General features: G+C 44.1%; 2 protein-coding genes across 3 annotated transcripts; both read left to right on the forward strand.

Moving 5' to 3' along the window:
* The first annotated feature begins 55 nt into the window (after positions 1-55).
* Positions 56-11,027, forward strand: LOC109473512. 2 transcript variants are annotated; one of them, XM_019773390.1, is made up of 8 exons: positions 56-70; positions 540-712; positions 868-973; positions 2,034-2,106; positions 3,432-3,457; positions 4,036-4,113; positions 7,585-7,769; positions 9,009-11,027. In XM_019773390.1, the coding sequence occupies exons 2-8, from the start codon at positions 606-608 to the stop codon at positions 10,273-10,275; spliced, it is 1,842 nt and encodes a 613-aa protein (XP_019628949.1). In that variant the 5' UTR covers positions 56-70; positions 540-605; the 3' UTR covers positions 10,276-11,027. The 2 variants fall into 2 exon arrangements, with proteins under 2 accessions (XP_019628949.1, XP_019628947.1); XM_019773388.1 differs by lacking the exon at positions 56-70 and having other exon boundaries at positions 512-712.
* A 711-nt stretch (positions 11,028-11,738) lies between these two features.
* On the forward strand, positions 11,739-19,805 carry LOC109473498 (serine/threonine-protein kinase PRP4 homolog). The gene is made up of 13 exons (XM_019773372.1): positions 11,739-11,821; positions 12,839-13,103; positions 13,398-14,119; positions 14,248-14,622; positions 14,779-14,866; positions 14,992-15,223; positions 15,606-15,761; positions 16,155-16,302; positions 16,505-16,642; positions 16,851-17,004; positions 17,129-17,243; positions 17,438-17,676; positions 18,173-19,805. Exons 1-13 carry the CDS (start codon positions 11,757-11,759, stop codon positions 18,374-18,376), a joined length of 2,901 nt encoding a protein of 966 aa, XP_019628931.1. The 5' UTR covers positions 11,739-11,756; the 3' UTR covers positions 18,377-19,805.
* The last annotated feature ends 289 nt before the right edge of the window (positions 19,806-20,094 follow it).

Here is a 20,094-nt window from a genome sequence, read left to right on the forward strand (position 1 = left end):
ATGAAGAGGCTCTACCGTGTGTTTCAGAGGTTTTGGAGACATGGTAGAAGCACGATTGTTATCATAGCAGGTGGGTTGGGCCATGTTTATTTTCCCAACTACAGTAGCATTGTGTGTAAGCCTCATAATAGAGTCGACATTGTCCTGGTGTTTTCCTTGGCTGTACCTCTTGAACTTCACGTCGATTAGTTTTTATAGCTGCACGCACTGGGGACAAGGCGGCATAGTTACCCCATAGGTAGCCTGGGATTCAAACAGGTGGTTTCCCGAAACGTTTGTGGTGGTTTCAATAGATTTATGTTTTAGATAACGATGAAAAGGCTAAATGACGGAGAAGAAGGAAGTTTTTCTCGTTTCCTATGGGTCACGGCTTCTGAAACAAACGCTTACAGCTCGTTAGGACGCCCGTGCTTGAGGCATTCTGTCCCTAAGGACCAATCAAGAGCGAGAACGCAAACCGCCCGGCAACTGTTGACTGGCTGAGCCAACATGACCTTTGTGTCGGGTGCTTGGTTACTGACAACACCTTCCCATTGTAGGGAGGCGCATTCACACCGGCGGAATCCATTCTACATGCCGACACCTGATCCCGCCGCAAGTCGAAAATGGCGGTGGACACACAGTGGCCGGAGTCGACTGACCTGCTGACCACAGTTTACAGTCAAAACTGGCCTGCCCCCCATCCGAGGGCCAACAAGAAAGGCTTCCAAGGGTGTGTAAATGATTTATATCGCGATCTGTTCTCCCATTTATTATCCATTTGTCTTGGCGAGCTATTCTTTTTCTATTGAGCGAAAGGTCACGATGAGCTTTGTGAGGATTTCACACGGCAGTCGTGAAGATGTCTCTTCCTAATTCTGTTTACAGGCATGTCAAGAGACCGAAGTCGGCGGCGGCGGACTGGAAGCCTCCCGCCCGGCTGGAGCAGCGGGCGGCCCGGCAGACCACACGGCCGACGTGGGACCTGGACCAGGTACGGCACCTGTACGGGTGGGCGGACATCGGGGTCAGTTAGCACGGTGTAGCGCCGGGAGATTTCAGGCGCAGACGGTTATGTGAAAACCTGTCTGCCCGGTACAATTATCATTAAAGACTCTTAATTGTACTAAATTGATCCTTCCAAGAACCCCCTTCCCCCTCCCCCATCCTTGTAGTATTTTTGGGTTGTAGAACAGGTGGTTTGCGTTCCCCGGAAGAGGTGTGCCGTGTGTATTTTATTCATTGGCAAGTAATTATTTTAGTAAAACCAAGCTTAAGGGATGATAGTAAAATACATATAGTAGTCTCCAACACAAAAATACATAGACTAAATGAGACTACATATATTCATGCAGAAAAATTGTCTAAAATAGGGTGTAGAATTTGTCGGATAGCTGACCTACTGAATTCCATGGGGAAATACAATGTATCGTCCACCCTATTGTGGATAATTTTCTTAAACATGATTCAGCCGAGAGAGGGGTCTTTTAGGGTAAATACCAACCTTAAAGCAGGGCCTAAGTGCCCCCTTAAGTTTGTATACCAAAACACACAGAGGTCTTTCGCTGTGTGCATCGGGTTACTCCATAATTGTCCTCAGATATTGTCAGTGAAACACGAAGATCGTTGTCTGTTAGGATGGGGTTTGAATGTGTCAGACCTCCCCTGCCTACATCTAACCGACCTGGGTGTGGGAGCGGTGAACTCCCGAGTATTCTGGATCCGCTCTGATTGTTACGTAAGTTAATTACGCAGGCAATCTGCTGCAGTGTTTAGAATTTCCAAGTGGAAAATTGGCTTCGGGCAGTTACAACATGTATTTGCTGAAAGTGCGGATCTGTTTGCCTTGCCTTTAGTTCAAACGGTTAGTGTGTTTCAAAGAACGTCCTTGACGCAAATACCAAAGTAACCAATGACCTAATCGACAGTCCCTCAAAAAATCCCGTCACTGATAACCTTTTTCCTAGTAACCGATAACATCGATGTCATAACATTTACACACACTTTGTAACTAGTCTTTCTCCGTGTGGTAAATGGCGTTGTGTTTCTTTCAGAACACCCTGTCGTGGCAGGCGTGGACCAGAAAGACCTCGCCCCTGGATCAGGACTCCGACGACGACGGATTTGGTACGTGTGGGTTCCGTCAACAAGACATATCCCCTCTTTTGTTACACGTATTTACTGCTGCGTTCAATATACTGTAACAGCCCCCATAAATGACGCACGATTCTTGACAAAGATATACAAACGTAGCCACTCATACACCGAGCAAACTCTGCAGAGGATATTGGCTTTATTCAAAAGAAACGTTGGGCGGAGCGGGTCAATGATCATTTAGCTATACCAACAGTACATAAAGCTGTTTCGATAGGAACGTTGTAGAGCATATCAGATGACAAAAGCGATTACTATGGTTGCAAAAGTATGTTGGTATCTTTATGACTTGTTAAATAATATTGAGTAGATGGAGGCCTTTGGTTGACCTTGTGCCACCTTATTATAACGCTTAGAGCTGGTTTAAGCCTCTACCAGGCTTCGGGAGGCGGCTAGAAAATTTAGAAATTGGCCAAATAGAGAGGTAATACTCAAGTATGTCAGGGGAGTTGGTCCGCTGGAGAATACAGTTTGCCGCACCCGATTACTTTTACACCGTTTGATCGTAGCGACCCCTAAAAGGCCTGGGGTGCGGCAAACAGCTGCAAACTTTATTCTCCAGCGGACCAACTCCCCGGCATATCATCTCTCTATTTGGCCAATTTCTGCTCTTTCCGGCTGCCTCCCGAAGCCTGGTAGAGGCCAGGTCTTAGTGGATGAAGCGTTGTGCAGTGTGCAATTTGCTTGCCACGAAATATGATTACCTACAACAAAGAAGGACGGTTTTCGATACTCCTCCTGGTAGTTACCTTCGCGTAAGGTTGAGTTGATTAGATACAGGCGTCTTTTCAAATTCTCGCCCGAAACTACACAGCTCATACCGTGACCACTTTGGAATTTTGGAACAATAGCCTCTCGGCTGGAGAACACGTACTTACCTCAGTCGTTATAAATTTTCACTGAACCCAGAAACAGGCATAATGCAACACTCGGCCGGGGTAAATTTATCCGAAAAACAAAACCGACTTTAGAAATAGGAGCTCCGCAAGGCATTGTCAGTTTACTTTAGAGGATAACGGTTAACCAGGACGTCCCATCTGTTAGTTGGTTCAGTTTATTTTGTTTGATACCAAACTAACATTTGTGAACGTGAACGTTGAACCGATCGTTATTAATCTGGGTGACCGTGATTGATTCCCCACGCTTAACAACAGCTCAATTTATAGCAGTTATACTTGTACAAAATGAATAATACATACCTTACACATACTAGTATATATGAGGTGTCACTTGTGTTAATATTGAGACCTGTGACGGTTGTATATATACTGATCACACCTGTTCTGTTTACCTTTCAGACCCTTCCCTGTATAAAATCACCCAGGTGAGTTTAACATGTTTGTTATATACATGTATACCTGCCCTTTGCGAGACGTTGTTTGCTTGGTGCCAATGTCTAAATGAATGTTTGTCGTCCCATACATCCCTGCTATTCCCCCAGGCGTCGTGCTTGACCCACACTCACGCGGAAACACGGCGGCGTCATGTTCCTCCATGTAATTTCCAAGCAACATTTACGGTAACACGGCAATCAGTGAGGGCGTGCGGCTATGGTATTGGTTCAGCCGGCGTTTCCCTCCGCTGCCTCTAAAAGTGTGTGTTAAGCACTGGCGTCGGGATGGGAAAACAATCCTTTGTCGTTTACAGTATATACATTATTAGTCTAACTACGAAAACGCGTACACGGGCGTTACCTGGAGTGTATCGGTTCAGGGCAGAACAACTTCATTGTTCATGGATCTAGCCAGTTGTTCTACCTAGCGGTCTTGGCGATGCAGTGATTTACAGGGGAGGTTAGACCGTTAGACCATGCGGCAGATGTTTAGAATGTTGAAGACGCAAAACACACGGCCGACGTCGCCGGTCCGTTTTTGGTACTACCGCCTGCCTCTTCCCGGACAGGAGACGCTGCGGAGACTGTCGGAGCAGGTGCGGGAGGTGCAGCTCAGCATCGGCGGCAGGAGCAGGCACGGCAAGCGGGTAAGTCACTCACTAACCGTCTGGATCCCCAAATGTCAGCTTTAAGCACTTGATCTTACCTGACATTTAGAAAGAAGGCTGAAATCTCACAAATTCCCAAGTGTGTTCTGAAAAGCCCAAATTGGGTAAAGAATACACAACTGCAAGATATTCCCACGGGGATATGACTGGGAAACTCAAGACCTCGGACCATTCAAAAGTCAAGAACAATTTTCAAGTGGTCCACTGATTTTTCCCATAACATTTTTCATGGCCATTATTGTTGTCACGCATGTACGAGTAGGACGCAAAGTCCATGACTAGAATTTCTGAGACCAACGGACTTGTTTCGGGTAAAACATTACCAGATATCATGTGTGTAACACTGGAATGTGAATGTGACAGTATAAATAAATAAAAAAATAATTGTGACCGTGAACATTTCCAAGAGTCTGGCCATTGGTATAGAGCGCCATTTTAAACTTTATGGTTACATCTAGGGTGGATATCAACTATTCTGTTTGGTTGTTGTCAGATATTGATCCCTTCGTTGTACTACTTTAAAACCTACGGCCTCTTTTGGATACGTTGGGACAGATTGAATTGTTATATCGTTCAGATAACTATTATTCTACTGAGTAGCCATCTATCTCAGCACCAACCGTGCGTTCTGTGGTTTGGGTGTAATATTTCGATAAGTATGTCACATCCGCAAAGTCCACACGGTCACGTTCAGTCTCATGACAGCCTGCGGTCGATAAGAGCTCTCTACCGGCCCGGCTTAGACACGGCTGTCTTTGTTTGATCAGATAAACCAGTACCAAACGCCTGTTTAAAACCGCTTTACAACACATTCCTACCTCACAACGTTCTCTCTAAACGTGATTAAAGAGAGTGTTGGGGACTGAGATGAAAGGAGAGTTGGGCAAATACCCAGCACTCTGTGCCCGCGCACCAGTACGGCGCGCTTTGTACTGAGACGACAGCCGATCGATGGATCCTTCAACCGTGGGCGTGTTTGGCGATTTTGTTTAGAAACCACTTCTGGGAGAGGCTCTATAGATTTTACAATTGTTCTGTACTGTTTTGTAAGCTCCGATTACAATGGAGTACCAGTGTTGTGGCTGAAACGCAAGGACGTGCAATGTCATGGGATCACATGGGATCAGGACGGTGCTCCCACCGCTCTATGACAGTAATGTACGAGTACCACAATATGTAAGAAGTTGGGAGCTCATGATCACTGCATATCTACATCTGTTGCCAAACCCACAACAAGGTAACCCATATTCTAAAAGCTGACCGGCCGCAATCATTCCTCAGTAAGACATCTGGAGCCGCATATGCATCATGCTTCCCGTAGCCTGTTACTCAACTCAACTCAACTCTCCCCCCCCCTCTCTCTCTTTGTCAGTCAGTCTCGAAAGACTATAATTGAACTGTGCAAATACACTTCCCTTACAAATCAAGATTCGAGCTAAAATTCAACATCTAGTGCTACCATAGATCGTCTCTGGCCGAAATGATTTCATTATGAACAAGTACAATCGGCTTTCTTATTCACGATGAAGCAGCATGGTCACTTCACAAATAGTAGCTGTAAATGTGGATTATAGATCTTAGTTTCAAATGCATGTTTCATCAAACCAGGTGCAGATCTTCAAGTACGGCAGTATTAAAGTAGCGCAATGAACGTCGCACCCAGTTAATCTTTTACTTTTGCCCATGTTATTAAACTTTTAAGACCTATTTATCTTCCCAACCACTGGCAGAAAATATTAATTGCAGGATACCATATATCACATTTGGTGATGTGAACCTCGCTTTGTACTTTGAACATTTAGCTCCTAAGCCATATGTCCACAAAAGATAGATTGCCCATGTTACAAGTCACGGCATCCTCATGATTGACCGTCCTTGGTCTACAGTGCCATTTTCCCTGTGGGAAAGGTCAGATCTACAGGCGTGTCCTCGGAGTAACGTCAAAACTACTTTATCATACATTGTACTTACACGGAAAATCCCGCACTTCAATTCAATTTTATTTTCATTTATTGCTTTATGTCAGGAACTTTTCCCAGATGAACATAAACAAGGAGGGAAATAATACATGGCAACAAGAACGAAATACAGCACCTCTAACCTTAAATCACTCCTTCTTAAAAACAAGGCTTACATGGTGCTTCCAGAATGTGCTCAGGATGTACATGTCTACTTACGAGTATATCATTTTATACCACCAGTCCTAACAGTAAGGGAAATCAATTTCTTGCATAAAAAGATGTAGACTTCTCGTGATCCTCAGCTACAACGCCGTTTCCTGACAGTTTGGAATAAATTCTTCTGTTCAGACGAGGGTTTTTCCTCTCCATTTAACTGTGTTTGCGGGGCCTTGTCAACATTTTAAACTGACATATTAACAATTGATAAGCTTTTCTAAATGCTGGCCTGCCAAGCACACTTCGGGAGTTCATGGGAGGACGCCTCCATGATTGCTTTTGTGTCCGCCACAATGGGGACTAAAGTGTCTTTCATGTATAATTCATACATGGTGTGTGACAGTAGTAGACATACGGTACTGTCATCGAGAGATGGGCAATACTGTAGCTAGCAGCACAAAGGTAGGACGGCCATAATTAACGACATAACAGTTCAACCATGTGGTATAATCACATCGCGTACAGATGACAGCCTACAAATGAAGTTTACTGAAATTGATGTTTTCTTAAGAACTTAGCACTAGTTACGCTAGCAACGTTTCCAAATAACTGAGGACTGATTATTAAAATTTGTTGTGCATATCGTTTGGTTGTGTGGATGTCTAATTTCACGGCCACTTTTAACCTTCTTCGTGCTGATCTCCAGTGAATAACATGCGTACGTTCGATGAGTGAACAGGTCCACAGGAGGAAAACGGTTAAGAGGTGTCAACAAAGTTCTGTTGACGCTATGTTTTCAACATGCTTACTGTACTAGTTACATGGCATTCTTTGATCCCCTGTGTACGCCCCATGCTCATATCGACCGGTATTAGTGAAAGTTTGTCTTGAGTAAATAAACGTAATATAAACTTTCCCTTCGAACTCTCCCACATAATTACGTCGTCGTTTGGGGTGATCTAATTGTCATATGGACTGGCATAGCATCAGCGCTATCCAACCAAAGCTTCATTATTATAAATCGTTGGCTCTCCAAGTTATTATGTACCAAGCGTAATAGTATCCAGGTAGATTTGAGTCCAAAGTTAACTTGTATGTATACACAACGGAAATGAGAAATTCCGTTACGACGGGACCTTGTGCCCTGATTTGTAATAAAAGCTTTTCTCGGAGAAAACATTCACGTTGAAGCCGTTTGTCCGGATGGATCTGTGCATGTTCGCTGGATCGTGAAATGAGTATTTAGGAGACGATGCACTCCATTGCCGTGAGAATGAGATGTTTACAGACTGTGTAGTTAGTAGTTGATCGTCTGTCTCTAATTGAACGACAGGGAAGCCGAGGTGGGGACCAGCACCGCCTGGCCAGGCCGCCGACTCCCTCCAGCCTCAGCATGCGGGCCTTCCGAACGCCGACGCCGAACAGACCCGAGGTGGTGCCCGACGCCTTCGAACACGTCCATGACGCCATGATGGTGGTGTCGCCTCCCTTCCAGAAGCAGGACAAAAGTAGTAACCGGTAAGCGCTGTTAACCATCAACGTGCAGGGAATCCATACAACAGTGGTTTGGGCTCTCTTTTCGTAGAAAATATGCCAGTTTTGCTTTCCGTTCGTATGTTCAGAACAGTTACATTTTCTAAATACCAGCACTACGCTTCAGTCCTGTACTAAGTGGTCTACAGACGGTATAAGCTATAACGGTCCTAATACGTAAAATTTTTTAGAAAATGATTCTCTCCCATGATCTGAGGAGGACTGGCGATGCCTTCAAGATCGGGCATCATCGGATTACAGTTTGAAACGTCAGAGGCTTTGACATGTTGTCCAGCAATATTTACAAGTAACCCAGTCCTTTCCGTTTTCCTTTCCCCTCTCCAAATTCCATTTCTGGGTCGTTTGTATGGAATTTCACGCGCTTTGCTTATATAGATTTGATCCCGAAATCTATTTTGGCCATCTGATTCTAGCTAAGTGATTTACTACAATGTATTTGTACGACACAAAAGCTTGAAGCTATTTACCAAGTTTTTAACTAGTAAACAGGATAAGATAGTATAGAAACGAGCAACTAACCATAAATAGATCTATGGTAACTCCTGTGGATCGTGACAGCGTGAAATTGTAATTGTGATCACGAATTGCGCAAGCTGCTAAGCAAACAGACGACGATTTTAATGCCACGGAACTTAACCTACTTGATTAAGCAGGAAATTAAGGTACTGATGAAACCGGCAGTCGGGATTATGATTAAGAATTTATGATTTCCGCCGTCTGTTGTATCGTGGAGATGCGTGGCTAGTGTCAATCAGAAAATACAGAGCAGGCAGACGTCATAAAACCGTTATGTATACATCAAACAACATTTACCTCCAATTACTCATGCACTCATTCACTCACTCATTCACTCATTCACTCACTCATTCACTCACTCACTCCGTTACAATTCAGAACACGTCTTAGGAAGCGGGTGGAGATAAAGCACGTTCGACACCCTCCTCCTGTCGAACTACAGGTTACGAAAATGTAAGTCCTACCACAATGACAGGTGGGAAATGAAGGTACAGGTGTGGGGAAACATACTCCACTGTCGCGGCTCCTCGCACTCTGTGGGTGTGGTTAACACTGCATGCGGAATCGCTGGCCTGTTTTCTATGAGGTTATTTCTGCAGCCGCTACTGTAAATTTATTACCGATCACGGTGTGTAGGGTTAAGAGTACGTGTCATAACTCAGGTATTGATTGTACTTTGTGTTCCAGATTGCCACGCCCTACCCGGTCACCCTACGCATCGAGAAGACGAGGACCCTTCCGCCCGCCGTCGTCGTCCTGGTCGCCCCGCCCGGGCAGCGGCCATTCCTCGGTCTACCCGGGCGATTATAACGAACAGATAGCCGACCTCGCTATACAGGCAACAGCAGGCAGCAACCGGCCTCTGAAAGACCCTAGCAGGCTTGCTCTGGCCTCCAGTAATGATAACAGCTCCGACTACGACACGGACTATTCCGAGACAGAAAAACAGCGTAGCGAGGACAACACGATTCCTAAAGACATCCCAGATCTTCAACTCAAGCCAGATAGTGTAGAATTGGAGGACATCGAGCGGTTCTTTGATGATTATGATAGTGATGATAGCAAAGAGGGCGAGTCAGGTGTGTTTCCCTTCCCGGACTTCTTGCCTAAACCGTTCAATGAGTGGGACCTGCAGGAACTGGCCCTGTTGTCCAACAAGAACTGGAAAGACGCTGTCAGAGTCAAACCCAAAGGACAGTACCTGGATATAATTGAGCGGTTGATGGAGTTTGAGCGGCTCCAGTTGCAGACGATACAATGGGAGATGGAAAAAAGCCGGCCTTCTTCCCGCGCAGCGTCAAGGTCGGGCGCCAGTAGGGAACGTACTGCGGCGTTAGCGAAGCCTAAAGCCGGGCAGGGCAAACCCTGCCACCCCGACTGTGTACAGCCGATGTGTGCGGGGAACTGCGTCCAGAAAAGGGTGCCGTCAGGGCGGCTCTGTATCCACTGTCGCCAACGATACTGCACAGGGACTTGTAAAGAACATTGCTACGACAGCCACCAACGGCAGCCACCGAGAGAGGAGGACAACAAAGGGTCCCCATCACGGATCACCAGGCCCAAATCTTGCACACCTTGCCATTCCAAACAGAGATCGAATGCTACTGTGATAAATGAGAACAACGCCGTCCTAGGTCGACCCAAATCCAGCAATACAACCTTCAGTAGAGGGCAGTCGTCTGTTCCCAGCAAACCAATCCGCGAGCACACGTATGGTAGCAAGTCAAAATCAAATGATGCACACAAACATGACAAGACTGCTGCACGACCCCCCACGGGAAGGCGCACCCCAGGGGGACGGGAAAAAGTTATGCCGGGCAAAAGTTTCTCATCGCAAAGGAGACATTCGCTGACAGACCTGACAGCAACTACTCGCGACAAACAATCGACCAATGGCAATGGCACAGCCAAACGAAAAAGGCCCAAAACGGCAAAGAAAACAAGCAAAACCTGAGAGCATATGATGTAAGTTAGAACAAATCCTAAGTCTGAACATGCGTCGCTACGACTACATGTTTTTGCCAATGAGTGTGAAGGTAGCTAATGATATCGATCTACATGTCCAACACCTTATGAAAGTTGCACCTAGGACATATGCCGACATGAATTTTTTACTGCGCCATCACTACACATCAAATGTATAAAACTGGCTAGGTATGGGCTACACCAGTCTGTGATAGTCTAGTAGTATAGCCTCTAGAAAAAGCATCATGCTGCTAGAAAACGCTGAGGATGACTAACGACGAGGACAGACATATTGGTGCCAACCATTGAATATAGTACATGTAATAGAAGTTAAGTTATCCTACGTACGTATCTTATGGTCTAGATAGGTAGATCGAACGATCATAGCCCTATCTAACTAGGATATTGCTAAAGTTCCATGACAATTGTGTGCTTACAGAATATTTAACTTTAACTTGCGAAGAGGTGCGTTTGCGGCCGGTCACAACTCATCCGGAACCGATTGCAATTATGGTGAAACAACGGTCTCACTAGAGCGCAAACCATGACAACGAACATCATGCAGATTTCGAGATTGAAATCTGATGTATACTTTGAAATAGCAGAATCGGGATTCAAGTCTTCTTTGTCGATTTGGTGGTTGTCCCCCGTGCGGTTGTTCCAAGAATGCCCATTGGGATCCATTTGTAATGTTGCATTGTTATGTCTTCAATGTTATCCTAAGTATACAGTGAAATAAAGCAGTGGTCAATCTTCAATCGACTTTGTGGTACTGACTGGGGTAGCTCTTCTATTCGTTCATCTTACTATCATATAAAGTACTAGTAAATACATGGAAAGAGTGTACACCAATCACAAGAACACACACTCAACTATGCACAAACACCTATGGCAACCGAAGAAAAAAAGTCACAATATCGAAAACATTGATATAAATCATAACCATATATGTCATATATGATATGAAAATGCAGATTGGTAAACACGGTCAATATCATTTACCAGCATAGTACTAATAGGCCCTAGTAATAAACTCAGGCTATGATTCCATCGGACCATGGATGGATAAATTATAGGTCGTAACTACCCAACAGCGTTGCCTGCATGCATGTGGCTGCATGAATTGTCCTATTCGTAAATGACAACCTATGAAGTACAGGCCTAACACTTTGAAATCTACAAGACGTGCAAGGAGAGCGAAAATGCATACCAAACATCTGCTTGGAGTTGGAGATAATGGTTTACTGAGACTCTTCTCGTCCTTCACGCGTTCAAGCAGATGTTACAGGGGCTTCTTCTAACGTTCTCTTACTTGTCTCATTTTGTGACATTTTAGGAGGGTTGTCAACTTGATGTGTTACATGATAGAGGGGACAAGTTGTCAAATCGTCCTTCCTAACATCTGCTTGACTCAGATCGTTCCACTTACTTACCTGATGCATGCCGGGATCGGTACGTCATTGTGTCATCATGGCGGCCATGATGATGGAGATTGGTAGCGAGCCGCCGGTCACTGGAGAATTAACGGAGGACAGGTAATGGACACTATATCACTCTAACTAGCCCTCTGGTGTGATAAAGAAGAACCTATGTTATCTTAAGCACGTGATCAGAGAGGCCTAGTGGTCGCAATATGTCAAGGAGATAGTCACAAAGTTGACAGTATTAGCACGATATCTGCATGTCAGAGGACAAAATGGCCGACTCTTTGTCGTTGGTAGAAACATCTGGAAATTTTCGAAAAGGACGAGCTTTAAAACCCCACAAGAAGGGTTGACAACGTGCTTCTTTTGCATTACAGTATCTTTGATTTATGAAAGATCATGATCACCTTGCATCTCGGGTTTTTAGTCTTACCTAAAACAGCCCCCAAAGTCTTCGAAAATTATCTTATAGTTGTTTGCTTGGCACACCAGTTTTCAGTTTTAAAGCGTGGTCCTTGTTTCCGGACGACTCAGCCTACTCTTTGTTCAAACTAATGTGTTCCCGACTTTGAAAGCCCTGTAGTCACCATGATCTAACAAGATTTGACGTAAACCTCGTGCTCTTAAATAGTAATTTAAAATTATGCGTCACCTCAACTGTTTCAAAACATGTAACGTAAGTAGTAAAACAGATATTTATGGCAAAGGTCTTTGGGGTTAATCGGTCTTCGTGAGGCCTGAAACGTGGGTGAGGTGTGGTCTGTTTCCGCACAGTCTGCCATCATTCAATTTTGCACCATCCAGCCACTAGCATGTATTTCTTTTAAATAGCCCAGGAAAAAAATTTACAGGTGTCACATGGTGTGATGTTAATTGCTATAATTTAAAGTATAATAGTATAGATTTCAGATGATACCAACAACTATCCTTTATAACTATGAATTTTCTAACTATGTTTCTTGAAATGTTAACTCACCATTTAGTTTTTCTACCTTGGGAGAAGGAATGCTAGATTCCATGATGAGAGTATTGATAACTTTGTTGTCGTGAGTTTTGGTACATGTGGAATAAAATTTTTGGCTGCCAAAAATGTATTTTGCATAATGATGACCATGTTTGCCCTCCCAGTGATTCAGGCAGTCCTGAAGCAGCTGCCAGTGCTGAGAATGGAAGTGACAGCGATGAAGAAAATACACAGGTGTCTTCTAAAGAGGAGAAAAAGAGGCACAGCCACCATGGTAAGAAGAAGCACAAGCACCAGAAGAAACACAAGAAACACAAACACAAGCATTCCGAGGACGAGGATCGGCGACGGAAGCACAAGCACAAGAAGAGGCGACACAGTCAAGAGGAGGTGAAGGAGGGCAGCAGTGCAGTGCTGAAGAAAATAAAGGTCAGGCATCAACATCTTGTGTGTAGTGCTTCATTGAAGTTCTAGGTTAGTGAGTTGGTCTCTATGTAGTAGATTTCTTAGTGTTCAGACCAGCAGATCATCTGTGTGGTACATTTGGCATTAGTAGTTAGTACTACCTATGTAAGTAGGGGTTCCATTGTGTAAATTTTTTTTTATCTAGAACAATATCTAGAGGAAACTGTCTGATACCAGAATTCATTAATGAATTCAACTTGAAAAAGTTGATTACTACTATTATTTGTCTCTCATCCTTGTGGATTGGATTGCATACAGGTGGATGACTCAGCAAATCTGGAGGAACTGGAGGAGGCCAAAGCTCGTATCCAGGCAGAGTTGGAGAAGAACCATGCAGACGGCAGTAAGATCAACGCCATGTCCCTCATCGCCCAGGGGTACGCTGCCACCGACGAGGAGGAAGAGGAAGGTGAGGTCATCGATTTGACAGAAGACGACAAAGTTCCAGCGGACTCCGGGAAGTCGCAGCACGACAACCATTCATCAAAACCCAGACACAGGGGAAACAGGTCCACATCCCCCAGGCACAGACCCGAGCGAGACAGAAGAAGAAAGTCTGGGGAGGACATGAGGAGGAGGAGCAAGTCACCAGACAGAGGTAGGGCAAGTCGTCGTAGTCGATCCCCGGACAGAAAGGCTCGGGTGTCTCCTAGGAAGGATCGGGAGGAGAGAGTTGTCAAGAGAAGTAAGTCCCCCAGGAAACGCAGCATTTCACCAAAGAGAAGGAGCCGGTCTCCTCGGGACAAGAGTAGAGCAAGGAGGCGCAGTAAATCACCCAGCACTCAGGACAATAATAGAGTCAAGAAGACCAGATCTCCTGATAAAGTGGAACGGTCTTCTCAGGAAAAGACTAAAGAGGACTCAAAGAAAGCCGTATCTCCCCAAAGAGCATCCTCTAGACGTCAGAACAGCCGTTCCTTGGAAAGGGAGAAGGTTCGTAGCAGGACTCCAATAAAGAAGAGTAGGAGCCCCCCTATCAGGTAAGCGGCGGTTTTGTTTCCTTGTCAGGTATTTGTGATTTTCACTTTATGCATTTATTTCTTCCATTCATTTTACATGTACTATATCAGTTTTGATGGGTCTCACAGTACACCATATTCTTGTACAGGAGACCCAGAAGTCCAGATACCATGGATGAAAGGAAGAAAAGAAGTAGCCCAGCCCCCATCATAAGAGCTCGCTCTCCTATCAGACGACGCTCGAGAACGCCACCAGGTAGGAGAAAGAGTCTGTCCCCCATTGGCAGAGGGAGACCACGACGATCACCATCACCAAGGAGATTATCGCGAAGATCGCGCTCACCCATGGGAAGACGAAGGTCTCCTTTGCGACGGAGTCGGTCAGGGTCACGACACAGGTACAGGAGGAGGTCACACTCCAGAGATCGGGACAGAAGACGCAGGAGCAGGTCACCTGAGGACAAGTTCAAGGGAAGCTTGTCGGAGGGCATGGCCATGAAGAAGGAAGACTCCTCAGATGAAGGGTGAGTCATTAGGAATGTTCTAGATAGAAACGATATATGTGTTGTATGCTGTTGTTTGATTTTTTCAGTGTTGCACAAGATAAAAGATTTAAGTGTAGTCCTAGCTTAAAATGCCTGAAATTACAAAATGTATCTTTTTGTACTGCTGTTCCACAGTTTGGAAGACTTTGAGATTCCTGATGATGATGAAGATGAGGAGGCCATCATCGAACGTCGCAGGAAGGAGAGACTTGCAATTCTACAGGTCAGTCACAGTGTTCAATTTTTCTCAACATATATAAGTTACATTTATTCATAGGAATTCAACATTACTTAATCCAGACATTTTTTTCTTTTCAGTACAGAACATTGATATTGTTTGTTTTTCAGAAATATCAAAAAGAGAGCTCAGACAACAGCGGCTCGGTGTCCACGCCTCTACCCACAGACTCAGACGAGGACTCGGACGCTGACGGAGCTAACACCCCCGACAGTGTGCTGGTCGGGGACAGGGCGGCAGAAGATTTTGCCCAGGATGCCAAGATTGAGGATGAGGACGATTTCGAAGCCTCTATCAACGCAAAGCTGAGCACTATTACTGGAGCTGTGAAGAAGGGTGCTGGTCAGTAGATTTTGATGATTAGATGCTAAGGCTGTTCACTTGTTATGAGATGAGTAATTAAGAACCTAAAATTTCATTCATTTATTTCACCAGTAGATCACGCTCAGGTCTATGACCTGTTTCTCAGAGTCCCTGGGAACATAAAAAGAATACATACGGTACATACTCATTCAAGCAATAAAACAAATTAATGACATTGACATAAAACAATTAACATAGAACTTATGTTCAAAACATCTATGTATTTACAATGAAAATTGCTTATGTTCAGTTAAGTATGAACTTGCCACTGAAAAGTTCATATTTTTCATTTGCATTGCATGCTGCTGTTGGTAGCCTTTAGTGGTATTGTTAGTCAAATTTGGAGTGTTTCACCTTACAGAGGAGCCGGAGGACTCAGCTGGCAGTGCTGGAAACGACATGTTCACAGACGATATCTTCGGGGATAAGGGATCAGGCTCTGGTGGCCGGATGATCCAAGATGCAACAGACAATCCTCATCTTACAGAAAACTGGGATGACCACGAGGGATATTATCGTAAGTGACAATATTGTGAAAAAACTCAAGCAACTGGATATGATTTTGGAAACGGTATGAAATTTCAGGTAGCATCCACTATACCTTTCATCAGCGACACTGGATAATTATTAGAAAAGCAGGTTTATATGCCTGGATGTCTAACCTTCACCAATGCAACTTTATATACCTGAATGTCTAACCTTCACTGACGCAACTTTGTTTTGTCTCCACTTGTTATATAGTGATTTCCTTAATACTTGCGTTACCTCAACAATTGTTGAGAAAAAACAAAATCTGCAATAAAACAGTGGTATAGAGGGGAACCTATATATAGTGTATGAACTAAAGTAACTGTCTGTTTTACATTAAACAATGTTGAATAGTGATGACATGATGACATGTGTTGCACAGGTGTGCGTATCGGTGAGACGCTGGACAGGCGGTACGTCGTGTATGGCTTCACCGGTCAGGGAGTCTTCAGTAATGTGGTTCGAGCCAGGGATGAGGCTCGGGCCAAACAGGACGTCGCCATCAAGATTATACGCAACAATGAGATGATGTAAGTGGACTGTGCTTGCCAGTTGAGTAGAACAAGTTGAAAGTGTTTTAATCAAATGCTCAAGATTGCTATGTATTCTCATCAAGAGTCCTCACTGTTTCCATGCTTGAAATGTCCAAAAATCGGTAATAAGCATTAGAGGAATGCTAAGTTTTTTATGTCAAGGAGACAGCTTTCTTTACTGTAAACTTCATTGACACAGGCACAAGACTGGTCTGAAGGAGTTGGAGTTCCTGAAGAAGTTAAATGATGCTGACCCAGAAGACAAGTTCCACTGTCTCCGTCTTCTGCGAGACTTCTACCACAAGAACCATCTCTGCTTAGTCTTTGAGCCCCTCAGGTATGTAGCATTTTGTTAATTTTCACTTCATTTTTTCTATCTGTGGAAACACAATCCCCCAACAAATCTGCAGTTTTTTCAAAAGCTGCCAGGTGATGCTTCAAAACAATACACATGTACACGCGTCTGTATTAGAAGTAAATGTTCACAGTTTGAATTCATACAACAGTTGACCATTTATGGCTGACTTCTTCCCTCTACCGTACAGTATGAACCTGAGGGAGGTGCTGAAGAAGTACGGGCGAGACGTGGGCCTTCACGTGAAGGCGGTGCGCTCCTACTCCCAGCAGCTCTTCCTGGCACTCAAACTTCTCAAGCGCTGCAACATCCTCCATGCCGACATCAAACCTGACAACATTCTGGTCAGTAAACAAACAAACAAACCAATCGTACTGTTTAATTCCCTATCCAAGTCATAGATCTTTTTGTTCCCTAAACATCAATATAGAACATTTACTTGCTAATATACCTCTTTCTGCTTTACAGGTGAATTCATCAAAGGTAGTGTTGAAGCTGTGTGATTTTGGTTCAGCATCGCACAGCGCTGACAATGACATCACCCCCTACCTGGTCAGTAGGTTCTACAGGGCCCCAGAAATCAGTAAGTACAGTTTTACTTTGAACCTTGGATGTATTTATCAGAACATAAATATACATACATACTGTAGTGCTAATGGGAGCTAGTTTTTTTTTTGTATATTCCACATTATACAGTACGAAACACGGAATGGAACTCTAACAGATTGCTAATTTTTGCTTGTACATTTGTGATCAAAGATTCCCTTTGTCCCTCAGTTATAGGGAAAGGTTACGACTTTGCCATTGACATGTGGAGTGTGGGCTGTACCATCTACGAACTGTACACGGGGAAGATCCTGTACCCGGGGAAGACAAACAACCACATGCTGAAGCTGATGATGGACCTGAAGGGGAAGATCCCCAACAAGATGATCAGGAAGGGCATGTTCAAGGACCAACACTTCGACCCTCAGTGCAACTTTATGTACGTGGAAGTAGACAAAGTCACACAGAGGGTAAGTCAGACAGCATTTCCTCTACTGTATTTGATCATTCGTTGTTTTTCATATCAAAGCATGCAAAGTTTTGCCTGTCTATCCCAGCAATTTGGAGCAATCTGGATTTTTCTACTGTTAGCATTTTGATATCTAAGAAGTATACATACTGTACATAATCACCCTTAGAATTCCAAACGGGGTAACATCAACACAATCTCATTTATGTCAAGATGTTACCTGGAGTGAAAGCTGTTGTGGCATCGCATGGCGTAATGGTCAGAGCGTTGACTTGGAACCAAGAGGTCCCGGGTTCGATCCCCTGACATGCCCTTCAGAAAGGCACTTTACACCTTTTGGCTAATAGAATAATCGTTGATACTGTGTCCAAACACTGATGAGGACACAGACTGATTTAGTGTCGCCAATGTGCTGAGATCTGCATATTTGCTACCAAGAACTGTACAATTTTTTTAAATGTTGTAACAGACAGTTATGACACGTTGTTTCGTCACAGGAAAAGGTGACCGTGATGACGTCCATCAACGCCACGCGGGACCTGATGGCGGACATGTTGGGGTACTCCCGGCTCCCGGAGGACCAGATGCGCAAGCTGACCCAGCTCAGCGACTTCCTCCACAAGATCCTCATGCTGGACCCGTCCAAACGGATTTCCATTAACCAGGCCCTCACACATCCCTTCATACAGGAGAAAATCTAACATAACCACTGCACCTGATAGCAGGTTTTTCCTCACAAATAGATAAGACCTACCATAGTACAAGAAACATGCGCCGATGTGTTGCACACCATTACAACTAGTGCAACTTAGTGTAAGAGGCATGAAGAAGTAAGCATTACAAAAACAATGGTGTCACATTATTCAGAAAAATGTGTGTAGAAATTTTAGTATACGTATGTATGTATGTGTACATGTTTGTAGGGGAGGAAAGAACAGTAGTTTAACAGTGAGGCCAGGGTGATACAGGACGATACTACTTTGGTATTTCTTTCATTGATTTAACAATAATGAATCAACTTGTTTCTAGTAAGTAGAAATAAGAAAAAAAATTGCCAGCACAGTCTATAGAATTTCATACACCTCTTTCAGCAATATCCTGAACCCATCTTCTAGCCAGCTTATGAGGTATAAGATTTTTGCAAATTAAGCAGAAACAGTGGCAAAAGAGGACATCTGTCCATAGCAAAATATCAGGAAGAGATGATTTAGAAAGTCAAAAACATAAGTTGCACCCAATTGATCTGTAATGATTCTTAATGACCTGTTATTTGTTGCCTGTTTATGATTTTACAGGTCAGCATGTAAAGAGGTTTTTCTTCTGGCCTGAGTCAATACCAAGGGTAATGAGCTTTATTACCAGTACTTAAAACTTATCTTGTCACCCATGCAGAATACTTGTTTTGCAGATGTTTCTGTTCGCTGTAGGTGGCACCCTCACCGAGGCCAAGTCCCCGCCTGTGGTCGGACAGCCTACCAGCCTGCGCATCCAAAATGCCGAATATGGTTGGGCGGTCTCACACTAAGGTAACATGCACATGCCCTCCCACAGAAATAGTGTTGAATGGCATCTGACCACATGGCAGTGGATTCTGTCTCATTGAGGGTGCCTGCATGAGTGTTTTTTTCTTTTCTGTGAGAAAAAAAAGGACGGCTGTTTATGAATCACAGAATCTTATCCTAACAATGCTCATGTTGGCCATGATACAGTTAGCAGTAGGAATTCAAAGCAAAGAAGAGTACTAAATGAAAGACATTTGGAGATGATTATGGTCATGCCCTGCACTGCAACTGTATCCAGCCTATATCAGCATTGTTGGTAGAACGTATACTTAAGATTGTTGTGGATGTAGTAGAGACAATGTCAGCATCTGTATGTGTAGCTAAGTCCCTCCTCTCTCAGCGGACTCGTGCTGTACTGAACAGTAAGTACCAAACTTGACTGTACTTAAGTAGAGTACCCAAACTGACAAGGCACCAGACTTACAAGTGTTTAAATTTCTGTGTACTAAGTGTTAACTATCATGAATACACCAAGTAACAAACAGACATGGTGACTTGTAAGGTGGAGGCATTGGCTGTGACGCATATGACGACAATTAAGTGGAGAATAAAATGCCGTCTGCAAAAAATCTTGGACTGAATTGTTTTGTAACACTCTTTCCCCTTTCTTAGCACAGAGCTTCTTGGCTGGCCAAACTGGACAAAATTTGAAATACATTTGTAAAACAAAACTTCTAACTTCTTAGTAGTTGAAAAGGGGAATTTCACCAGTTATTTCTTTACCAGCCAGAGCTCTGTTGAATGTTGTCCTTGAGAGAACTCGTGGTGTAGCTTGGCTTCAGGAACTAACTTCAGACTTTACCTTTTGCATATGTCCTCCCCACAATGTTGGATGGAGTACAAGAAGAGCCTACTCC

Source organism: Branchiostoma belcheri, unplaced genomic scaffold (assembly GCF_001625305.1).
Source record: "Branchiostoma belcheri isolate BF01 breed outbred unplaced genomic scaffold, Haploidv18h27 scaffold3, whole genome shotgun sequence".
NCBI classification, from domain to species: Eukaryota; Metazoa; Chordata; class Leptocardii; order Amphioxiformes; family Branchiostomatidae; genus Branchiostoma; species Branchiostoma belcheri.